Source organism: Pseudorasbora parva, chromosome 1 (genome assembly GCF_024679245.1).
Source record: "Pseudorasbora parva isolate DD20220531a chromosome 1, ASM2467924v1, whole genome shotgun sequence".
Lineage (NCBI taxonomy): Eukaryota > Metazoa > Chordata > Actinopteri > Cypriniformes > Gobionidae > Pseudorasbora > Pseudorasbora parva.
In genome coordinates, this window is record NC_090172.1 from 60,836,026 (window position 1) to 60,859,289 (window position 23,264).

The 23,264-nt window shown below is 40.2% G+C and overlaps 1 protein-coding gene across 1 annotated transcript; it reads left to right on the top strand.

The window, feature by feature from the left end:
• Positions 1 to 2,884: 2,884 nt before the first annotated feature.
• LOC137087196 (protein mono-ADP-ribosyltransferase PARP14) lies at positions 2,885 to 22,259 on the top strand. The gene is made up of 14 exons (XM_067452047.1): positions 2,885 to 3,077; positions 3,239 to 3,363; positions 11,259 to 11,492; positions 11,614 to 11,835; positions 11,923 to 11,980; positions 12,216 to 12,362; positions 12,462 to 12,521; positions 13,314 to 13,490; positions 13,603 to 13,785; positions 14,317 to 14,723; positions 17,273 to 17,510; positions 19,658 to 19,794; positions 20,113 to 20,293; positions 21,088 to 22,259. The coding sequence occupies exons 1-14, from the start codon at positions 2,909 to 2,911 to the stop codon at positions 21,366 to 21,368; spliced, it is 2,619 nt and encodes an 872-aa protein (XP_067308148.1). The 5' UTR covers positions 2,885 to 2,908; the 3' UTR covers positions 21,369 to 22,259.
• The last annotated feature ends 1,005 nt before the right edge of the window (positions 22,260 to 23,264 follow it).

Here is a 23,264-nt window from a genome sequence, read left to right on the forward strand (position 1 = left end):
GTTCTTTCGTCTTGTAAGAACATCACTGCCCCTACAACAATGAGACCATTAAGTCTTTGTTCTTGATCGGGGTCAATTATCACCGCCTGATATATTCCCAAACATCGCTGGGTTAAATTGGAGAGAAGCCATCATCCAGTGTCTGGAGAGCATCTGTCCCGGGTCCAGAACACAGCTGGACTCAGAACCTGTTTCACCACCTGCAACAACAGAGAAATTTTGTGAGCTCCCTGCAGATGGAGAGCTACCACATGCCGCAACGTGTCCGCCATACCTCTTTTCCACCAGAATGAATCGGGTGCTAGTTTAGAGCCAATGCTAGTGTCAGTTCTAAGTTGGTTCGACTGATGAGCCTTTAAGAACCAGTTTTGCTTTCCACATGCTAGAGAGCCACCACAGAGCCAGGTCTTACATCACTGTATATGTCTCTTTTTTTTTACCAGCAACGATAGCGCAGTAGCGGGAAATACAAACACACCAAGCTTATTCGAGATGCATCGGCGCTGCGCGGACCGATCCGCGTATGATATCAAAATACAGCGTGTGTGATTTAAAAGCATAAGGAGTCGTTCTCTCTCGCTGTAACATTACTTTGATCTCATACGGCGATCGGGTGTGCACAGTGTGCGCCGATGCATCTCAAATTAGCCTTTCATCAACAATGGCTCATGGCTGATCATACATTGGCATCAAAACGTTGCGAATCCAACGCATTCGTGCATCTCACCATGATTTGTATAGACGGAGATTACAGATGTTAATCGGAGATCTGACGGAGATCGAACAGATGTTAGCTTGATTAGCTGCTATTTTAAAAATGGGAGTGACAAGTTTGTGCTCGTCTTGCTGGTCACGGTCGGTCACGGGAACCCCGCCTCCAGCCCCTGACTCAAACGGTTCTGGTGCTACTTAAGAAACATTTATTCTGGTTCGGAGCTGGTGCTTTGGGTGTGGAAAGACAAAGAACCGATTTGAAACTAGGCTCTGGCTTCGAAATAGCACAAGGACTGCCTTGGTGGAAAATGGGTACCAGAGCCAGAGGATACATAGACAGTGTTGACCCTCACCCTGAAAGAAGAGCCCTCAAATGAGTCTTACCCAGGAGTGCGAGCCTACGACATCGGTGGCTAAGGCTATACTGGTGGAAATAGTAACTGAGGACTGGTTGATGGATTTTCATACAGAGGTATCATCGTCCACCCTACCCCCCCCCCCCCCCAATTCTCATTCTTCACCTGTTTTTAGATAGCACAATAGACAGTTTGGACTGTGATTTAGCAGTTTCCTCATAACCCTCATCACTGTTTCTAAACAGCACAGAGACTATACATTACCTTTAACTGTTCTCCATCACCCTCCGTCACCTACCTTCTCAGTCAGTCCTCCCGCCCTGCCTGTGCTGGAGGTTTGCAGCCCTACACCATCTCCAGATTTGCCAGGCCGTGATGTTGAGCCTCAGGTTAAGCAACCTCCATCATCGTCTGAGTAAGTGTATCCTGTGGCTTCGCCTCCGCCTTGTTCCGTCTTGGACCGTCACCCTAGCTCCTCCCATCTTTGGCTCCACCTGACCCCCTCGGCCTTCAGTCTCAACAGAGTTCCCTTGTCCCTTGCTGCGATGTTGTCTAGGCCTCTGATGCCAACGACATCACTCTGCTTCATTAGTTCTCCATCTGAACCCTGGGATCCATCGCCTCCAATTCCGCCAGCCACAGGTGGCCTATTCGGGATGCTGGAAGTGGCAGCAATTGTGGCATCTTCCATGGAGATACCAATTCCCAAGTCTGAAGGCAACTGATTTATTACTCCAGAATTAAAATAAAAATAAAATCTTGGAATATGATTGTGGCAAGGGGGGCGTGGTTCAGCGAGGTCTGCAGCGGGAGAGAGAGCCGCGGGACGAGCAGTTAGTGAGCGGGTTGGACGCAGATTGTTAACACCTGTATCTCGTTTCAGTAATGGGCGCGGAGAGAGTATAAAACGGACTGCTGACGTTCACCCCCCCCCCCCCCCCGCTTGTAGTGTGCAAGCTGTATTTGAGTTGTTTACGAATAAAAGAGACATCAGCAGTCCAGCCGACCCCCTTGTCCTCTTCCTTCCTTACCTATGAACTTGTTACAATGATACTTCAAACCTCTCAGTTCCCAAGTTCCCTTTAGCTCTTTGCTATCATGACCAAACTATTTGATGTTCTTTTGGATGAGATATAGGAGGCATTTGTGCAATGTTGGCACTATCACTTCCCCTTCAGCTAAGCCAAACGTGCCACCAACCCTCCTCACATGTTCTGTGCAGCTGCAGTTCTTTGTTGTTGTTGGTTTTTTCTCTGTTTCAGATTGCTGTAGCATGACAAACCTTCCAAGAAGTCCTCGAACATCCCTTAAATCACTCTCCCCATTAATTGCATCTTCCGTCATATTGTAATCTTCAGTTAATCGGTAACCTATTGAGTAACATGGGCTGGGGACCAACACAATATTAGGAAGGTGGTCATAATGTTATGATTCACTGGTGTAAATCCAAAATATAATGCAAGTAATTAGCAAAACAGTGAATGAATAAACGTAGCACACATGCATGCATACTTGATGGAAATATTGTGAAACTATTTCAAAATTCATCATATTTGTTGTTGGAGAATTTGTATGAGCCATAACTGAAAGCGGACATGTTTTATTTATTTATTTTTTTTTAAAAACATTCTAACAGTAATTGGATTTTTATTAAGAGAGAAAAAAAAAGGGGGGGGGGGTATAGACTATAATATGTTTTTGTGCCACATACAAGCTTAAAGAGGAAGCTGGAGGAGTGGCCATGGAAACCACTGTCTGAAATATGAGCTAAAGCAAAAGTGAAAGCATCTCAGAGCACTAATATTCACGTCAAAGCCCAACACAACAACCGATTAGAGATGGAGAGCAATGAGCACTCTGTGTTTTTTGAGGCAAATGATCTCTCTGATGTGAAAGTTGAACAAATACGTAAATACTTTAGCATAAGAAGAAAATCAGGAGGAGAACAATGTGAAATCAGCAAAGTGGGTGACAATACTTACAAGATAAGTTTTATAAACAAAGAAGGTAAGTGTTTTTTGAATTGCCATTTTTGCACCTTGTTTCAATCTGTGTTATACTTTTATCTCACTTAAGCTTGTCAAAACAACTTTAATAATAATATTCCATTTAAAATTATGACTTCTTATAGTTTTTATACTTATAAACGTGCATTTTTGTATTCAAAGCCCAGGAAAGAGTACTAAGCCGGGATCATGTCATCAAGATACATGGACGAGAGGAGCTCCGTGTTTTATTAAGCCGTGACAATATTGCTGAAAGCAGCAAACAACCTGAAGCATCTGCCAATCAGGTAAGTGGCAGAATCATAATACAAACATATTTAGCTCAGATTTATAGGCCTGCTTTACCTTATTTTCTGCTGATACAATGTAGCAAAACCTGTTTTTCCCGATGCCCAGAGAGAGACCAACTCTCTGCGTAAAGTAAATACCATGAGTAGTTCTCGGAAATCACCTGCTTGACAATAAGGATGGCCTGGGACTAGTTATAATTATTAATATTTTCTGCTGTGCCATCACAAATTCATAAAAGTGACAAGTTAACGGCCCATAGTTGTGTCTTTAAATTGATTTGCAAACATTTTTTGCCTTTTTACAGGTTTTTTCTCTCCTTATTACATGTATACATAATATTATTTTTCAAAATCGCACAATAAATTTAATTAGAAATGTGAAAGGTTATGTATGTCCAATTCACGATCGAAATCAAATTTTGAACCAGTTCACCAAATCCGTCAGAAACAGTTTACAGGTCTAGTCAGCAAAGATTTAAGAGTTACTCAATCAAAACACATTTCCGGCCGTGTCTGACAGTCACTCCGACTCTAAATGAGCCATTATACAAGACTATATGATCCTTTGATGCCATTTTAGCACTCCAGTTAGTGACATATCCAACATATTGAGGGTGTCTTTGGTTGAAAAGCATAAAATACAGCCCGAGCGCCAGGACATACAACTTTTTATATTTGGGTTGTTGAGGTGACATGGTTTTTTTTACTGTTACACAAGATAAAAATTTATATAATTAGTATAGTCATTTAAAATGTAGTAAATGGTTAAACATTTAATTGTCTTACATGGACCTGTTGATATAAAAACTGCTTTGTTTGTTTAGATGTTTTGAGCCAAATCCCAAAATTGTCCTATGGTGTGACTGTCTGAAGCATGGTTCAATAAATTACAATTTTTATAAATTAAAAAGAAAAGCACACAAATGTTAATAAATACCATGAAAACCATGTCCTCCGATGTGACACCATATCCTGATTTAAAATGGGCAATTGCACTGAAAAGTTTAATTATTTGAAGGACCCCATTCAAGGTCATGTTACTGTGACATGCAAATGGAAAGATTTTTGTCTCAGAATTGTTAAAATATTTAACTTTTTTGGAACCACTATAAAAGTGTTAATTTCTGCTGTCCTTTGGTGCGACACCCCTTTATTCTTAATTCTTTCTGTCACACCATAGGACACATTTCAGTAAAACGAACTGACAAACATAATGATCCTTATATTTTCTCAAACATCAGACTTCAAAAAAAGCATTTAACAATTAATTCATGTCTTATTGTTTGTTTTTTTGTTTTTTAGAAATGTGCAATCGCTAAAAGTGGGGAGAAGGTTTTTAAACTGGACTATTATCTATTACGCTATCTCAGTGAGTGTAAAAATGCGAATTTAGGCTTGGAGAAACTTCTCTCTGCGCTCTTCAGCACCTTTGACATCCACATTGACTCTGAAGAGGTTGTGGTGAGGAGGGACCCGGCAGCTGAAGACGTTTGTCCCCTGAAGCAATGGGAATATGCGGTTGACCAAGTGTTCGAGCCCTTAAAGACACGCTATAATATCTACTTTGAGGTTGATAGGGAAAAATCTGAAATTCTGAGAGAACACCTTTGCCTCACTGGGGAGAACTTGAAAATCTATTTTGAAGAAGTGACGAGTTTAGCCGTCGTGGTTGGAGAGCAGAAACAAGTAGATACGCTTTTAAAAGTTGCAAGTGGCTTGTATGATCAACAGCAGATTCAGGAAGAGTGCCCTGTGTCTGAGAAGCAATTCACCCTCATCAAAGAGCAGTTTGAGTTTTTTAATTTTCCTTCAATTCAGATCGCACAGGGAAAAACGGGTGTTCTTTTGAAGGGTCCTGAAAAAGAGGTCCATGCAGGCAAGAAAGAGCTTTTAGACTTGGCAAAAGAAATCAAAGAGAAGAGGATCACATCACATCGTCCTCTTGTGACCTTCTTGGAATCAAGTGGCGGTATAGAGCACTTCCAAACCCGATTTCAGAAGAGCCTCCGCAGCCCAGTTATGCTCGAGACTCTAGGTTCAGATCTGCTTCTGTTGAGTTTGTCTGATGGAGCGCTTCAGGAGGCGGCCGCTGCCATGCAGAGAGAACTGTGTTTGGAGACTGTGTGCCTGGAAAACACACAGAAGTCGTCTGCGTTTAATACATTAAAGGAGGATTTGAGTGAAGCCATCAAGCAGGCCAATCGTGACAGTGTTAAAGTAGAGCTTAAATACCTGGATGAGTCAAGTTCAGACCCCAAAGTGCAAATGGTGGGCTACACTACTGAAGTAAGTACATTGAAGAACATTGTGCAGGAATACAACAGAAACCATCTGAAACACCATGAAACCCTGCCTCTTCCCAGGCTAGAAATGGCAGACCATTTCTCTGAGATCTTGTCGATGGCTGGCGTGAAGAAGAGCAGCGTGGAAATAAGGCCAATAAGTTCGCCTTCCCCTTGCATCCACCTCACAGGACCTCGTTGCGAAGTTGAGAGTTTGAAGGACAGCCTTGAGTCGTTTCTTCTCTGTCTTGTCACTAAAGAATTTAAGGTGAAAGGACCTGGAGTTCAACAGTTTTTTCAGGCTGATGGGTCAAAGACTTTGAAATTAGTGAGAGATTCTTGTCAGGTTCGGATACTGCCAATTAATGATGGGCGTAACATGCCCAAATACATGAACATTATGAATTTGCAGAGCTTACCATCTGCTGCATCCACCCAAGACTTTCTTGACAATGACATACACATTAAAGTTGTGGTTGGTAGTCTTGAGCAACAACAGGTATGGCTATAAAACTTATCTTTTTTTTCAAATGACTTTCCCTTAAAGGGATACTCCACCTAAACACAAAGATTATTTCATCATCTCCTCAATCTCATGCCATCCCAGATGTATATGACTTACTTCCTTCAGACGAACAATTAAAAAAATTGTCACAAAGAGCAATTGTTATTGTCAAAGAGTTATTGTTATTTTGTATATTGATATTGAATCAGCAAAGTCAATTTTGAGAAAAAGCTAGATAAATTTTCCAAACAAAATTAACAAGCAAAAATCACTGTTAATTTGGCACACGCCAAGTCAAAACCCATAGACCTAAAGGATTATTAGGAACACCCTACTAATACTGTGTTTGACCCCCTTTCGCCTTCAGAACTGCGTTGCATTGATTTAACAATGTGCTGAAAGCATTTTTTAGATAGAAATGTTGGCCCATATTGATAGGAGAGCATCTTGCAGTTGATGGAGATTTATGGGATGCACATCCCGGGCACAAAGCTCCTGTTCCACCACATCCCAAAGATGCTCTATTGGGTTGATATTTGGTGACTGTGGAGCCTTTTTAGTACAGTGAACTCATTGTGAAGGCATGATGGATCCATGTTCTCATTCTGTTTACGCCAAATTCTGACTGTACCATCTGAATGTCTTAACAGAAAGTGAGACTCATCAGACCAGGCAAGATTTTTCTAGTCTTAAACTGTCTAATTTTGATGAGCTTATGCAAATTGTAGTCTCTTTTTCCTATTTGTAGGGGAGATGAGTGGTACCTGGTGGGGTCTTCTGCTGTTGTAGGCCATCCGCCTCAAAATTGCTTTGCCGAATACCTCGGTTGTAACAAGTGGTTATTTCAGTCAAAGTTGCTTTTCTTTTAGCTTGAATCAGTCGGCCCATTCTCCTCTGACCTCTAGCATCAACAAGGTATTTTCGCCCACAGGACTGCCCCATACTGGATATTTTTCCCTTTTTACACCATTTTTTGTAAACCCTAGAAATGGCTGTGCGTGAAAATCCCTGTTACTGAGCCGATTGTGAAATACTCAGACCGGCCCGTCTGGCACCAACAACCATGCCACGCTCAAAATAGCTTAAATCACCTTTCTTTCCCATTTTGACATTCAGTTTGGAGTTCAGGAGATTGTCTTGACCAGGACCACACCCCTAAATGCATTGAAGCAACTGCCATGTGATTGGTTGATTAGATAATTGCATTATTGAGAAACTGAACAGGTGTTCCTAATATGAGAGAGAGCATGGATCCATCATGCCTTGTTACCACTGTGCAGGCTGGTGGTCGTGTAAGTGTGGGATGTTTTCTTGGCACACTTTAGGCCCCTTAGTGCCAATTGGGCATCTTTTAAATGCCACTGTCTACCAAGGTTATTATAGTTTTGCTTTTTGAAATTAGTTTTTATTTTAGTATCGTTTTCAATTTTGCTACAAATTTCAGTTTAGTTTTAGTTAGTTTTACAAATGGTTTTGCTAGTTTTAGTTTAGTTTTTATTTTGCAAATACATTTCTATTTAGTTTTTATTTATTTAGTTTCAGTTTTAGTTTTAGTAATTATAGTTTAGCAGAGTTAGCATAATGAAGTGTAGAGACCAAATCAAGGTTTTTAATTTCAGCAAAGTTTAATGTTTGCACAGATTAGAGTTTAATCTTACTAAACATCCTTAAGTGAAATAACTTGATAAACGAGCAGTATTGTTTAAACCCAGGACGGTCTTACAAAACATGCATAAAGTTGGGTCTTCACCTTTGAGCAAAAAAGCTTGAGTCAAACTATGACCTACAAACAACGATCTGGAGATTAAAAATGAAATAAATTATATTTTGATATTAAAAAAATTATATTTGATATTTTTGACATAGGCTAATACTCAGAGGATCTATCTTAAAGAACAAAATAAATGCAACGTAAAATATAAAAGTAAAAATTATAAATTCCAGACAAACTCATTCATAACAAAGATGAAATATTCCAGACAAACTCATTCATAACAAAGATGAAATATTGTTAAACAATTAAAAGCTTATTTTAATTTCCTCAGTAGTACAATGTAGGCTAGCTAAAGTCATCTGAATACAGCCAACACACACTGTTGTGGTTTGTGTGTGTGTGTGTGTGTGTGTATGTGTGTACATGTTTTTCTAGCCTGGTGAGGACTTCAAACTGAATGCACACAGACTCATGGGGACTCGTGTCACCGTGGGGACCTAAATTGAGGTCCCCATGGGTACAAAAGCTTATAAATCATACATAATGAGTTCTATTGAAAATGTAAAAATATAGAATGTTTCCTGTGATGGGTAGGTTTAGGGGCAGGGGCAGTGTAGGGGGATAGAATATATGGTTTGTATGGTATAAAAACCATTACGTCTATGGCAAGTCCCCACAAAGATAGCGCACCAGACATGTGTGTGTGTGTGTGTGTGTGTGTGTGTGTGTGTGTGTGTGTGTGTGTGTGTTGTGCTATAATTGTAAAGGGGACCAATGTCCTCATTTATCTAGTAAAATATTACGATAACTTTATTATTATTTATAAGCCTTTTTAACTAGTGAGGACCAGTCAAATGTCCTCACTAGTTAAAAAGGCTTATAAATCGGCCAAAACATGTTTTTATTTAAATCTATTGTTTTGCACGTTCTTGGGATGGGTAGGTTTAGGGATTGGGTTAGGGGATATAAAATATCATTAACCTGATATAAAATCAATGGAAGTCCATGCAATGTCCTCACTTATAGTGAAACAAACGTGTGTGTGTGTGTCCTGGTATTCCCTAACGTTACTTTGTGGGGAAATGTCTCCACACAGATAATAATATTATTAGAAGTAAATGATTATGATAACACCTTTGAGCCTGTCAATATTATGCAAACATGAAATCTCAAACGCACAGTAGGCTAGTACTTGCTACTAGTTGCTGACTTTTGCACCTGCGTCTATCGTCACGTAAGAAACGGCATTCTAAAACAGTGAGCTTAAGTTAAAAGAAGTTCAACGTGCATCTCATTACCTTGTGTTATTTCCCATTTCACTGCCACGGACGAGTTGATTCTTTGTGAACTGCCGTTTAGGACTAGCGTGTTGACTGTCTGCACGCGTCCGTTACAGGACAGCGGTTAATCTCCTCCTCAGATCACTTCACGCGCCGTAGCGCAATATTCAGACACTCCCTCAACCGCCACAGTCAGATTTTCCACCACATTAAATAGGGCTTATTAATAACGAAAACGAATATTTATTTTTGCTAATTATTATTTTATTTCAGTTAGTTTTTTAGTAAGAGTAGTTAGTTTCGTTTAGTTTTAGTTTTTTATTTATTCAGATTTTTTAATTTTATTTCAGTTTACGAAAATGTTTTTTGACCAATAGTTTTAGTCTTCGTTTCAGTTTTCGTTTACGAAAATAACCTTGCTGTCTACCTGAGCATTGTTTCTGACCATGTCCATCCCTTTATGGCCACCATGTACCCATCCTCTGATGGCTAATTCAAGCAGGACAATGCACCATGTCACAAAGCTTGAATCATTTCAAATTGGTTTCTTGAACATGACAATGAGTTCACTGTACTAAAATGGCCCCCACAGTCACCAGATCTCAATAGAGCATCTTTGAGATGTGGTGAAACAGGAGTTTCGTGCCTTGGATATGCATCCCAAAAATCTCCATCAACTGCAAGATGCTATCCTATCAATATGGACCAACATTTCTAATAAATGCTTTCAGCACCTTGTTGAATCAATACCACGTAGAATTAAGGCAGTTCTGAAGGCGAAAGGGGGTCAAACACAGTATTAGTGTGTAGTGCACAGTATGTATGTATATATATATATATATATATATATATATATATATATATATATATATATATATATATATATATATATATATATATATATATACAGTGAGGAAAATAAGTATCTGAACACCCTGCCCTGCTATGCGACCCAGCCTTGACCCATCTTCAATGCTCTAATTGAGGGAAGGAGGTTGTTCCCCAAAATCTCGCAATACATGGCCCCGGTCATCCTCTCCTTAATACAGTGCAGTCGCCCTGTCCCATGTGCAGAAAAACACCCCCACAGCATGATGCTACCACCCCTATGCTTCACAGTAGGGATAGTGTTCTTGGGATGGTACTCATCATTCTTCTTCCTCTAAACACGTTTAGAGGAATTATGACCAAAAAGTTCTATTTTGGTCTCATCTGACCAAATGACTTTCTCACATGACTCCTCTGGATCATCCAAATGGTCTTTGGCAAACTTAAGACGGGCCTGGACATGTGCTGGTTTAAGCGGGGAACCTTCCGTGCCATGCATGATTTCAAACCATGACGTCTTAGTGGTTTACCAACAGTAACCTTGGAAACAGTGGTCCCAGATCTTTTGAGGTCATTGACCAGCTCCTCCCGTGTAGATCTGGGCTGATTTCTCACCTTTTTTAGGATCATTGAGACTCCATGAGCTGAGATCTTGCATGGAGCCCCAGTCCGAGGGAGATTGACAATCATGTTTAGCTTCTTCCATTTTATAATGATTGCTCCAACAGTGGATCTTTTTTCACCAAGCTGCTTGGCAATTTTCCTGTAGCCCTTTCCAACCTTCTGGAGGTGTAAAATTTTGTCTCTAGTGTCTTTGGACAGCTCTTTGGTCTTGGCCATGTTAGTAGTTGGATTCGTACTGATTGTATGGGGTGGACAGGTGTCTTTATGCAGGTAACGACCTCAAACAGGTACATCTAATTTAGGCTAATAAATGGAGTGAAGGTGGACATTTTAAAGGCAGACTAACAGATCTTTGAGGGTCAGAATTCTAGCTGATAGACAGGTGTTCAAATACTTATTAGCAGCTGTATCATACAAATAAATAGTTAAAAAATCATATATTTTGTTTTTCCTATATTTTCAGTTCTGAAACTTATAGTATAATGACCTCTTTTATATGTCAAAAGGTCAAGGAACATTTTATTTCTCAGTTCATGACCCCTTTAAAAAAATATTTTCTGGGTGGAGTATCACTTTAACAAGTAAACCAGACCAGTATTTATATGTGATACTTCTCAAGCAACTCTTCTAAATAATTTTTGTGATTTGCATCAATACAGGCCGATGTGTTTGTTGCTCCGATGACAAACACAAACATGACCTCAACTTTGATTGGATCATCCCTGTTGAAAAAAGCCGGACAGCAGCTTCAGAGTAACTTCAACAATGCCAAGGGAAAACGCACACTTACGCCTGGAGAAGTGCTGGAGGTGGATGCGACTCCAGCGTTGGGATGCTCAAAGGTTGTCTTCATTGAATGTGTGCCCAAAGGAAAAAAGCACAACAGTGAAAATGTAAGAAGCGTATAACATTAAAAAGGTTTAAGACGTGTTTTGATGTAAGAAGGGTTGAATCGATTGGATTTACAGAAAAGATTTAGTAGATTTGCCATCAATAATCTATATTTTGTTATAGGCACTTCACTGCGGACTTGGCAGAGTTTTTGAACTGTGTGAGCTGAACTCTTGGGGTTCAGTCGCACTGCCAATAATCGGACCTGGTATAGTGCTGTCAATGCCAGTCAAAGATGCTGTCAATATCCTTACTCATGAGATCTGCACATTTTTACCTAAATCCACTGGTCGCCTGCACACCATTTGTATCGCAGTAATGCCTAATTACGCCCATTCTGAGGAAGTAAGCAATCTACATATTATACGTCCTCTTTACAATGATGTTTATTTCAGTGATGTTTATTACTAACCCTTTGGAAATATTTTGCAGATGTTCCAGACAGTCTGTGGGAATCTGAGTGCAGAAATGGTGGACAGCAAAGGACAAGGCAAGAGATTCAAAGATCGTGTATTGCATTCATTGATCCTTGTTATTTTGAACTGCTCCCGACTTATAAGAGCAAAAACAAATATTTGTAATTATTGCACATGGGCATCAAATAGCATGAATATAAATAAATATGAACATAAGAGGATCAAACATTTCTGTTTTCATAAACTATTGGCAGCCCAGTTCTCAAAACAAAGATTTTGCAAAAAGGATAAAAAGGTTTTTCTTCACAGCTCTGTTTCACTCACTGACCTCTGACCTCGATGAGATCCTCATGCGAGTAGATGGGATTGAACTTCATCTAGTGTTTGGGGACATCACCAATGAGACTACGGATGCCATCGTGAACACCACTGACTTTAAGGACTTCCAGACAAGTGGTATTCATGCAGATTTCTAAATAACCAAAGCATTGTTGATATCAAATTTTACAGTTTAAGCCATAAGAGTGTGTTTGTTTTTTATCTAATCTGTCACAGGAGTGTGTAAAGACATCCTCACCAAGGCAGGACCTCTTGTCCAGGGTCAGCTGACAGGGGGTAAGGAAATAAACCACAGCTTCTTTTATAAAATAAGCTTTCGATTTATAATTTATTATTAAATGAAAAGTTTTCAAAAAAGTTTAAATGCAGTACAAAGTCCCAGTCTGTAAGTATTTTGGTTTACACCATTAAGTCTTGCCCAGCACTTGCCCTCAGACTCTCCGATTTTTAACCAAAATTAGCTCAGATCATCTTCATACCATGTGAGCAAAAAGTTATCAAAACTTTTTTGCTTTTTTTCTGCTTTTTGACAGAGCAAACGTTCTAACGTTCATCAACAAATTTGTTGGCATGATGCCAGTTTGATTCTCAGGCTGTAACTTGGCAACGCTTTGGCGTATGACACAAAACTTTTTCTTATCTGTCAGTGTCTCATTGGTCCTTTCTATGATTGGCCCTGATAATTGCTATATTTTTTAAACATGATTTTATTTTAAAATAATTTTCTTTATTAAAGACAAGATTTGGTCCTCGAAAAGCCTTTCCGGGGGGGGGGGGGGGGGGGGGTCATCTTATAATCAGAACTATATGTGAATGTGACTGTGTGTGTGCAAAATGGGATTTATCTTTGGATAAAAGCAAATAGTAAATCAAGTAAACCTCACTCCTCCGATCTCAAGAGACGCTCTAGCGACTGACGCTAGAAGTTACCGCTTTTAACCTCCTTGTTAGAGCGTCCGACTGAGCGAGTGGTTCGAACAGGAGGGGTTACACTGACTGCATAAAAGTAAAATGCTTTAATGATATATCCAAAGTCATCTAACACTACCTCTTATATATGTTCTCTAGCTCAGGTACCGAGTGGAAAGATCTTTACAACCCCGCCAGGAGGATTCCCATGTAAGACGATCATGCATGTGTGTGGATTGAGGGACGCCGGTGTTATCAAGACTTTGGCGAAAGAAATAGTGGTTCAGTGTGAGCACGGCCGCTACCAGTCTGTGGCCATTCCTGCAATCTGTGCTGGTCAGGAGCTTACTTTTTACTTATAATGCCAAATAATAAACCATTTGTCTTTTAAGACCATTTGATGTATGTTGATGCATTTTTTTTCCATTTGCTGGAAAAAAAATTGCAGGACAAGGAGGTTTGGATCCTAGTGTGGTGGCCAAGTCCATTCTAGAGGGGGTAAAGGATGGTATTAAAGGAGCGAATCTTCAATATCTCAGAACTATTCGGATCATTCTGCTGAAGATTAATGTTTTCCTGGAGTTTAAAGCAATGGCAGAGCAAATCTTTGGTGGCAGTACGCAGTTGACAGGTGAGGATAAATCTGTGCCATCTGTGGTAATGTCAGTAACATATTAAATATGTCCATCTCATACTTTTAAATAAATATGTCTTAGTTTTTGTCAATGTTTATGGTATTTTACAATGAGACATGATGTATTTTTGTAAGTTAACAGTGGCATTAGCATCATCCTGGTTCCCTCGACAAGAGGCCAATAGGGTTTTTCAATTGGCTTTTATTGCAGAAAAAATAAGCTCTAAATAAAGCTCTTTGCAAGCACGCAATAATAAACAATGAAGTTGCAAAAGTGAACTAGTTAGCAGATTAGTTTAAGCTAAAGGCTTTTTAAAAAAACAAAAAACAAAAACAAAGTAGTGTTACTGTTGTAGAATAACAATGTGAAAATATATTGAGCTTGTGTTACCACTTCAGGTATTTAAAAAAAAGAAATCTTTGACTTCCAGACAATGGAACCAAAATGCTCAAATGTTACCTCGGCCTATAAAAATATGTCACCCCTGCATCACTTTACTGACAATATTGCACTTTCACCTTTTTCAGTTCCTGCACCTACAAGTGTAACCTCCAGAGGGCGCAGTGCATCCGCTAGATCACACAGATCACAATCACTTTCTTTACAAGGCTCTTTTGAAATGAAATCTCTAATCACAGCTTTACCAGTCAAAGAGAACACAGCAGAATTTCTAGTCGTCGGTTACACCGATAATGAAGTGTCTGATGCCTGCGGAGAACTTCAGCGGGCGTATGACAGCCAGTGCTCCACACACTCTTTCCACCCGGAGGAGATCGAACACCTCACTCAGGATGAGATGGACCAGCTGCTCTCTAAAGTCGATTCACTGCACCTGCAGCTGGAACAGATCAGCTCTGGACAATGGGTAGTGAAAGGGCTGAAGGATGGAGTGAATGAGGTGGTCAGACTGACACAAGATGCACTTCGCAGACAGGTGAGAGAGACAACATTAAAGGAGTCCTATAATACCCCGTATTACAAGATGTAAAATAAGTCTATGATATCTCCAGATACTCCACAGATAATTTATTATTGCATGTTAAAATGGTAATTTTTTTGGAGGGTGAGAAAAAAATAGTTGGAGGCTGAATTTTTAGGACTGCATTTCTAGGATCGTAGCAACGATTTAGTTGTTTAAAGGGGGGGGGGTGAAATGCTGTTTCATGCATACTGAGCTTTTTACACTGTTAAAGACTTGGATTCCCATACTAAACATAGAAAAAGTTTCAAAAACTAATGTTGGACGTTTTTTTCATGGAGGATTTCTATGTTAAAAATACTCCTTCCGGTTTCTCATAAGTTTCGGAGAGTTTTTTTTGAGTATGGGTCTACTTGACGTTAATAGAGCGGAAGGTCTTTGTATGGGCCGTACGGGCTCTTCTCCCGGTAGGGTGCGCGCGTGCGTGACTAGAGCGAGAGAGGAAATGCACGTCCATAAACACTTGCTCAGCTGCAGATCCAGTCGTCCGTGAACACTTATGTTGCGCCGCGCTCCACTTTATTCCTATGGGTGACGTCGAGCGACTTCAGCGCTTCAGCACAGCATTCCGGGAAGGCAGCGCTGCATTTGAACCGATTTGAACGCAGAAATGACGGGAAGCTTCACAACATCGCTTCAGTCGCGTCGCATAGTGGATCTCCACGCCACTGCTGTCACAGGACTTCACCAAATCATACCAAAGAAGTGTGTTTTTGACGGAGCGTTCCCAGTGATAAAGGTTCGGTCCTGCTTTGGAAGCAGCCGGTGAGTAAATCTGCTTCAAATGTCTGTGCTGTCGGCTATCGTCGCGTGAGTAAACATCAGTAAACGACACAATCGCGTGCTTCGTCATTCAAATGCACTAACGGACTCCATTGTTGTCCTCTGTATAACGTTACACTAGTCTGACGTGCAAAACCGTTTTGCTTGCTACTGCTAAGGTTTAGTCACATACAATAGTCCATAAACCGAATCATGTCCTCATAAACTGCGAGTAAACACACACAAATTCTGACAGGCCACTAAATACAGTACATACCACAGAGACTCCTGTTCAATTTATTTCAGCCTCCGAATCTGATTCTGGATTATATCTCTATTAGCTGAGATCGATAGCCATGGGTTCCTCCACGCTTGAGGACGTCACCGCTTTGTGCGCACTCGTCATTCTTTAGCTCCGCCCACACGATACGCCTCCAGGCGCTCGTTTATTTCATTAAAGGTTTCATTAAAGGTGCACTATGTAGTATTTTTGCAGTAAAATATCCAAAAACCACTAGGCCAGTGTTATATATTTTGTTCAGTTGAGTACTTACAATATCCCAAATGTTTCCAAATATTTGTAAATTGTGAGAAAATTGCTATTTTAACTCAGGACCGGGACGTTTCAGCAAGTCTGTTAATCGCGTCATATCTGAACTACTCTCGGTTTCGGGTTTTATTTGTCAGGTGCGCTTTAAGCCGGGTGCACACTGTGCGATTTTGGCCACGATTTGGCCGTCTGAGACCAATTTAGCAAATCCTAAAAGATTCCTCAGATCCTAGGCTAAAATCTGACGTCTTTGGTCGTTAGTTTGACATGTTCACCGGAGGCCGATTAACGAGCGCTGCGATCAAATTTTACCTCAGACAAAATTCTGGCAGTGTCAGAAGATTTGGCACACAATCCTGCAGTGTGACTTCTCCTACGACGAGTCAAATATCTCCATTTTTCAAGACAAACTATGACCAAAACGAGAACTATAGATTTCTTTGTAGCCAGCATTTCAGTCCCGCGTGTAATTCAGCTCACTGTCACTGAACGCGTCATTCTTTGATGATATAAAGCTCCGGGTGAGTTTTCTTGCGCGCGTCCGTTTTTAGCGCGCCTTCACTATCGTGCAGTCTGACATTAATGACAAATGAGATCTTACAGTGTGACATGGCGATCATGTTCGTACAGTCTGACAAGGGACATTCGCAAAGGATTTTGAAAAATCGCACAGTGTGCAGGACCCATTACTCTTAGCAGTGTGAGCAAGTGAACACACGGAGTAACGTCATAACATCATTTTAAACACACTTAAATGTATCTAATATGAGAGCTCCATTACCTCATCATTACCTCACCGGAAGAGCGGATCAGTGCAGGCGCCCGGCGACTGTGTCCCGTCCCGTCATAATAAAAGTCCCGGTGTTCGCGAGCCGTGTGTGTGTGTAACAATCGCTCCAGCGGCCGTGCTCAGCTCCTCAACACTCGGTCCTGCTCTGCTTCACACTACAGTAACGTTAATAACCGCATGCATGAACATGATTTCTGCCCGAGTCCTATTTTCCACCGGCTGTGAGGTGAAGACCACATGTCCCAAGATGCTGCGCTCACACTTGGCGTCATCAAACTACACCTTTGTTTAGAATAGGCGCCCTCCAGTGGACGGAAAGTTGCATAGTGCACCTTTAAATAATTTTATTAATAAATGTGCAGTTTTAACTAAGCCTAACTTTTTGTCCCCCCAAACTCTAAGGTAAGAGATAAGGAGCAGGCATCCCTCTACACGCAAGTCACGTGGTGCATTCTGGGTCCACGGGGGGTTTGGCAGAAGGTGCCCATAGATGCGAATTATAAGCTTGAGAGAGGAGATGTGAAAGATGGAATTGTGGATGCACAGGGTGTGAAATGGACTGTGGATTTGAAAAAGAGCGAAGCCACAGCCTGTGATTCAGGACAGGTGACGGCTCTCAAACGACTGGAGAACCTTCCAGGTGAGGAACCTTGATTATGTTACATACAAGTTATGCTTGATTCTGTGTTTGATACAATTTAGTTGTCCAGTTGAAAACCCCTGATTTATGTCTACAATATATTGCAAAAGTATTGGGACATCCCTCCAAATCATTGACTTCGGGTGTTCAAATCCCTGCCATGTGTATAAATCAAGCACTAGGCATGCAGACACTTCTACACACATTAGTGTAAGAATGGGTCGCTCTCAGGAGCTCAGTGAACTCAAGCTCAAGATCAGTGTGTAGAGAGCTTCATGGAATGGGTTTCCATGGCCAAGCAGCTCATCCAAGCCTTACGTCACCAAGTGCAATGCAAAGCAGTGGAGTAAAGCAGCCGCCACTGGACTCTAGAGCAGTGAGACGTGTTCTCTGGAGTGACCAATTACGCTTCTCTGTCTGGCAATCCCATGGACGAGTCTGGGTTTGGCGATTACCAGGAGAACGGGACTTGCCTGACTGCATTGTTTGGTGTGAAGGAACTTGACTGGCCTGCACAGAGTCCTGAGCTCAACCAGATAGATCACCTTTGGGATGAATTAGAGCGGAGACCAGGCCTTCTCGTCCAACATCAGCGCCTGACCTCACAAACGCGCTTCTAGAAGAATGGTCATAAATCCCCATAAACACACTCCTAAACCTTGAGGAAAGTCTTCCCAGAAGAGCTGAAGCTGTTAGAGCTGCAAAGGGTGGGCCGACTCCATTTTAAACCTTACAGTTTAAAGGGTTTTTGTTATTTTTGACCCAAAATGTATTTTCGATGCTTCAAGAGACTAATCAACTAACTGATGTCACATATGGGCTACTTTGATGTTTTTATTCCCTTTCTGGACATGGACAGTATAGTGTGCATACCCTTAGATACGCTGTCGGATTAAATATAAAATATCTTAAACTGTGTGTGAAGATGAACGGAGGTCTTACGGGTGAGGAACAACATTAGGGCGAGTCATTAAAGGGGTACTTCAGCACTGGGAAGATGAATCTATATTTAAACTGGGTCATTAATGTAGTAGAAATGTGAAAATATTTTTTTAATTTGGTGCTTTCTAGACTGAGAAAAGACAGAAATTTTATTTTCGTCTCATGGGGATGAAAGACATTAATTCCCAGAATGCTTCGCTGCCCTATGAGGCCACTCCCAAAGCCACCGCTACTGGATCACTGATCACTTTCCCACCACGACCGCGTTCATTTTCATAAAATCAGTTCAGTTAGAGAACAGACACTACAATTAAAAACTGAACGTGTCTGTTCAATATATTGTGATTTAGCCGCTGAGGGAGTGTCAGCACAAACGCAGCAGGAGTCAGATTACATACATTCGTGATGAGCTGAGTGAGCTCTCGTGATGAGAGCTGAGGTAAATGCTTCCGCACTCGCGGCATAGATTCTCAGCGCTCGTTCAGCAGTTCATGCCTTTGGAAGCTTAACTTTTCACATTTAATTTGAGAAGTTGAATCATTTAAATCATTTGGCATGATCATTTGAATATATTCCAGGGTTTCTAATACAAAGCCATATGCTTATCGCTGAAGTAACCCTTTAATGACATAAATTTCATTTTTGGGTCAACTAACCCTTTAAAGGAACTGTATGTAAAATGGCCCTGATATGTCTCTAGACATTAAGAAATCATGTTAATTTCAAATACTTTTATCACTGACAACAGTAGTCCGGCCAGGATATTGTCATTTTAAAAGTTGTTGTTGCAGCTCAACTGATGTTGACATGTGTTGTGTTTTGGCCTGAACCTCCGCCCTCCACCTATCGACCAATCATAAAGTCAGTAGTGTTTTGGGTTGCCAGGTGTGCTCTAGTTACCACAGCTGCAGATCTACAAACGTTCCTGCTGATCCTGCAGCCAATCTGGCAACCTCGAGTCAGGGGGAGGGGGAGAGTGATTCCAGCACCAGTTTTGGCCACAATCTTACATACACTTCCTTTAAGAATGGGATGTCATTAAAGTTCGTGTGCATGTAAAGGCACAACACTTTTGGCAATATAATGTATAATATAAAATAAAACATCTTTTTTAACATTATCTTAATCTTTTTTAACATAATCTTTTAAAACATTTTTTTTTTGGGTACAAATTAAATCAAAACAATCACTATTTTGCATTTCAGATTTCTCTTTGCCCATCAACTGGGACAACATGAGTCAAAGTGACCTGTTAAAGGGGATTCCTTTAGATCCTCAATCTACGGAGTACCAGACCGTGAAGGCAGACTTCAAGAAGACCGTTGCAAAAACAGTGCTCAAGGTTTGACACTCAACACCATCTTAGTGTGCTTTACATGACCAAAAACACCCTGAAGGACACAAAAGAACCACATAATGTCTTAAATCATCTAAACATGCAGAAGTGTTGTATCTCTGGATTAGAGTTAGTCTAGATTAGCAAACCTAGATTACTGGACTAAACATTATCTATGTATACATTTTGTTTTATTTTAAACATATTGAAAGTGTTTGTCTGTTTTGTATGGCAGTATAGTTGTGACCATTTGAAGAACAAGAGGTGTGAATGTGAAGTCCATTATTTGTTCATGCATGTTTGTGCACAAATGCATTTCAATAGATTGAGCGCATCCAGAACATGAGTCTTCGGCAGTTATACGAGGGGCGTAAAAAAGATCTGGAGGTCAGAAATGGTCCTCCTAATGGGGCAGGAGAGAAGATCCTTTACCACGGCACATCAGAGACGTCCTGCTCATCCATCATGAAGACAAACTTTAACCGCAATTTTGCTGGACAAAATGGTACTTGTTTTTTATTTTGTTTTATTTAAAACATTTTTATTCATTTAAATTAATAGTTCACCCAGAATTATGAATTCTGTCACTATTTGTGTGTGACCGATATATATCGTCATGGCTGATATTTAACTTTTTTAATGATGCACATTTTTCAGTTTGACCAATAAGCATCATAAGCAGGACTTTTATTTTGTTGTTTTCAAATTATTTATTTTAAATTAATTTAAAATGATACATTTCTGCATTTGTGTTAACACATGTTAAATTGTAACACTTTAATTGTTTATATTTATCTTATATTTTATATTTATATATATATAGCCTACACATATACAGCTCTGAAAAAAAAGTAAGAGACCACTTAACATCTAAAAATCAATGTTGAGTGGTCTCTTCATTTTTTCCAGAGCTGTATAAAAGTTATGAACAGAGATAGTACTGGTGTTCATGTAACCAACAAGCCCGAAACTAGTATTAGTATTGTGTTTAAATATTTTTAATTTGTAATTTTTTTCCCTCCAAAATATCCATATGACTCATTTAAAGTATTCTGAAGTTATGCAATAACCCCAATAAACCCACATTTAGCATTTGTTCATTAAACAGCAAGTCATGACAGAATTGTTATATTTAGATGAACATTACCTTTATTTCATCTGATGAACTTCCTCTTTATAGTTTAATGGCCAACTGATCCGCCACTGATGATTTCATTGGTTGTTCATTGGTTAGTTCAAGACTGATCTGTGACTGGGACTTCGATTAACTCATAATGGTGACATCTTATTTATTCTCAGCCACTGTCTACGGTCATGGGACGTACTTTGCTGTGGACGCCAGCTACTCTGCCAATCCTACCTATGCGGTTCCTGCAGCAGACGGGACTCAGCTCATGTTTGTGGCTCGTGTGCTTACGGGTCACTATGATAAGGGTCAGCCGAACATGAAGACTCCCCCTGTTCGTCTCCCACCTGACCACTGTTTTGACAGCGTGGTGGATAACATCCAGAATCCCTCCATGTTTGTGGTTTTCCATGACTGCCAGGCTTATCCAGACTACCTCATCACATTCAAATGAACTTCAACCAAAACCAACATTGGATTGTTGCCTGTAAATTCAACAGGGTGAGCTCTGGATGATTTATAAACCATTTGTTGATTAGAAGGTTAGTAAAGGTTAGATTTAGTTATCTCATAGCATTTACCTCTTTGAGCTTTATGTCATGCTAATTGGATATGGAGAGTTTAAGAGACCAATATAATTTAATGATAGCAAATCTCAAAATTCACAAAAACATACAAAAGCAGAAAAAGTTTGTAGATTGTGGAACAGTTACGCAAATGAAATACTTCAGTGATTAATACATAGTTGTAATCTGACAAAGCACACAAGTGATATTTAGCTTCAGGGCGATCGAGTCGTCTCTCCACCATAAAAAAAGAAAGGCTTCGAAATTTGTATTGGCCATATTCCATCTCTACTTTCTCGGTTCCTGTGTCTCCTTCAGGCTTCTCACTGTCATGACGAAACCATTTGACCTTGTTTTGGATGAAATTCAGAAGTTTGAGCAATTTTAAAGGGGTACTTCAGCGCTGGGAAGATGAATCTGTATTTAAACTGGGTCATCAATGTAGTAGAAATGTGAAATTATTTTTGAATTTGGTGCCTTCTAGACTGAGAAAAGACAGAAAATGTATTTTTGTCTCATGGGGATGAAAGACTACAATTCCCAGAATGCTTCGCTGCTCTGTTAGCCCATTCCCAAAGCCACCTACTGGATTACTGTGACTGAGTTGAAGACACTAAACCTGAACGTGTCTTTTAAATATAATAAGTGAGTCACCGCATGAGTATCACAGCACTGAGCACTAACTGCAGGAGTGAGAGAAATGAGCTGATGAGCTCTCGTGATGAGAGCTGAGGTAATCGCGACTACACTCGCGGCATACATTCACAACGCGAGTTCAGTCTGGCGCGTTTCACTTCATGCCTTTGCAAGCTTAACTTTCATAGAAATTAATTTGAGAAGTTAAAACACTTACATTGCTCACCATAGCTCCGTTTAAATGAGTGCCTGTAGCTGAGCTGAGCTCTCCCTGCGCTGAGTGTAATCTCCCATCCCCCATGTGTGAGTTCAAAACATGCGGAAATGGCTCCCTCTGCTGGCTGTAGTCTTTAGCCTTATTCCAAACATTCCTCCTATGATGCAAATATCGTCAATTTCCATCATAGGAGGAATTTTTCCAGAAATAAAATGCATAAATCTCTTGTCTCAGGGAGATATAAGGGGGGAAAGCACAATCATTTGAATATACTCCAGGGTTTCTCCAGTGCAATTCTCTAAAGCATATGAATTATATTTTTGAGCAACACAGTCTGTTTTGTGACAGAAAATATGTTTTCTTGTCATTTAACTCAAGTTCTATTTTTATTTTATTTTCTGAAATTAATTTAGTTTGTTTAACTGCAGAATGGACATTTTAATGTTAATAAAATACCCGATTATTCATGTCTCTGAATGTATTTATTGTTTTTAATTTCACCTCTGTAACCACCGCGCTCTTCCCCAAATCTGCTGAATCTGAAACACGAGGGGAGGGGAGGCTAATCCATAGCCGTAGACTTGTGCCTCCATTGGGTCAATAATTTGTCAATCACCATCGTGTATTTCACTTTCAGCGATTAGGAGTGTTGAGAAAAGTAACATGACGGAGGAGGCTAACCTCCCTTGATACATCAACCAATGATTGAAGGAACAAAAATGATGTGATATTAGTTTGAACTGCTACTGCTGATGTACTAAATGGGAAGCGATAATGAATATTTGATCGCAAACAAATTTATCAAACTACCATTCAAACCGCAGCTACAAATTAAAAATGAAGGAAGACCCCACACCTATATGCAACCTCCCCCAGTTTCTGTTGAAGCCAATACAGAAGTGACTTAAACTACAATTCCTCGACTGGCCAT

What these genes read in the sequence shown, in the direction of transcription:
- LOC137087196 (XM_067452047.1), top strand. Translation starts at nt 2,909, where the DNA reads ATGGAGAGCAATGAGCACTCTGTGTTTTTTGAGGCAAATGATCTCTCT. An exon ending in AAGATGCACTTCGCAGACAG is followed by an intron (nt 14,724 to 17,272) that starts GTGAGAGAGACA and finishes CCAAACTCTAAG; the next exon opens with GTAAGAGATAAGGAGCAGGC. An exon ending in ACGACTGGAGAACCTTCCAG is followed by an intron (nt 17,511 to 19,657) that starts GTGAGGAACCTT and finishes TTTGCATTTCAG; the next exon opens with ATTTCTCTTTGCCCATCAAC.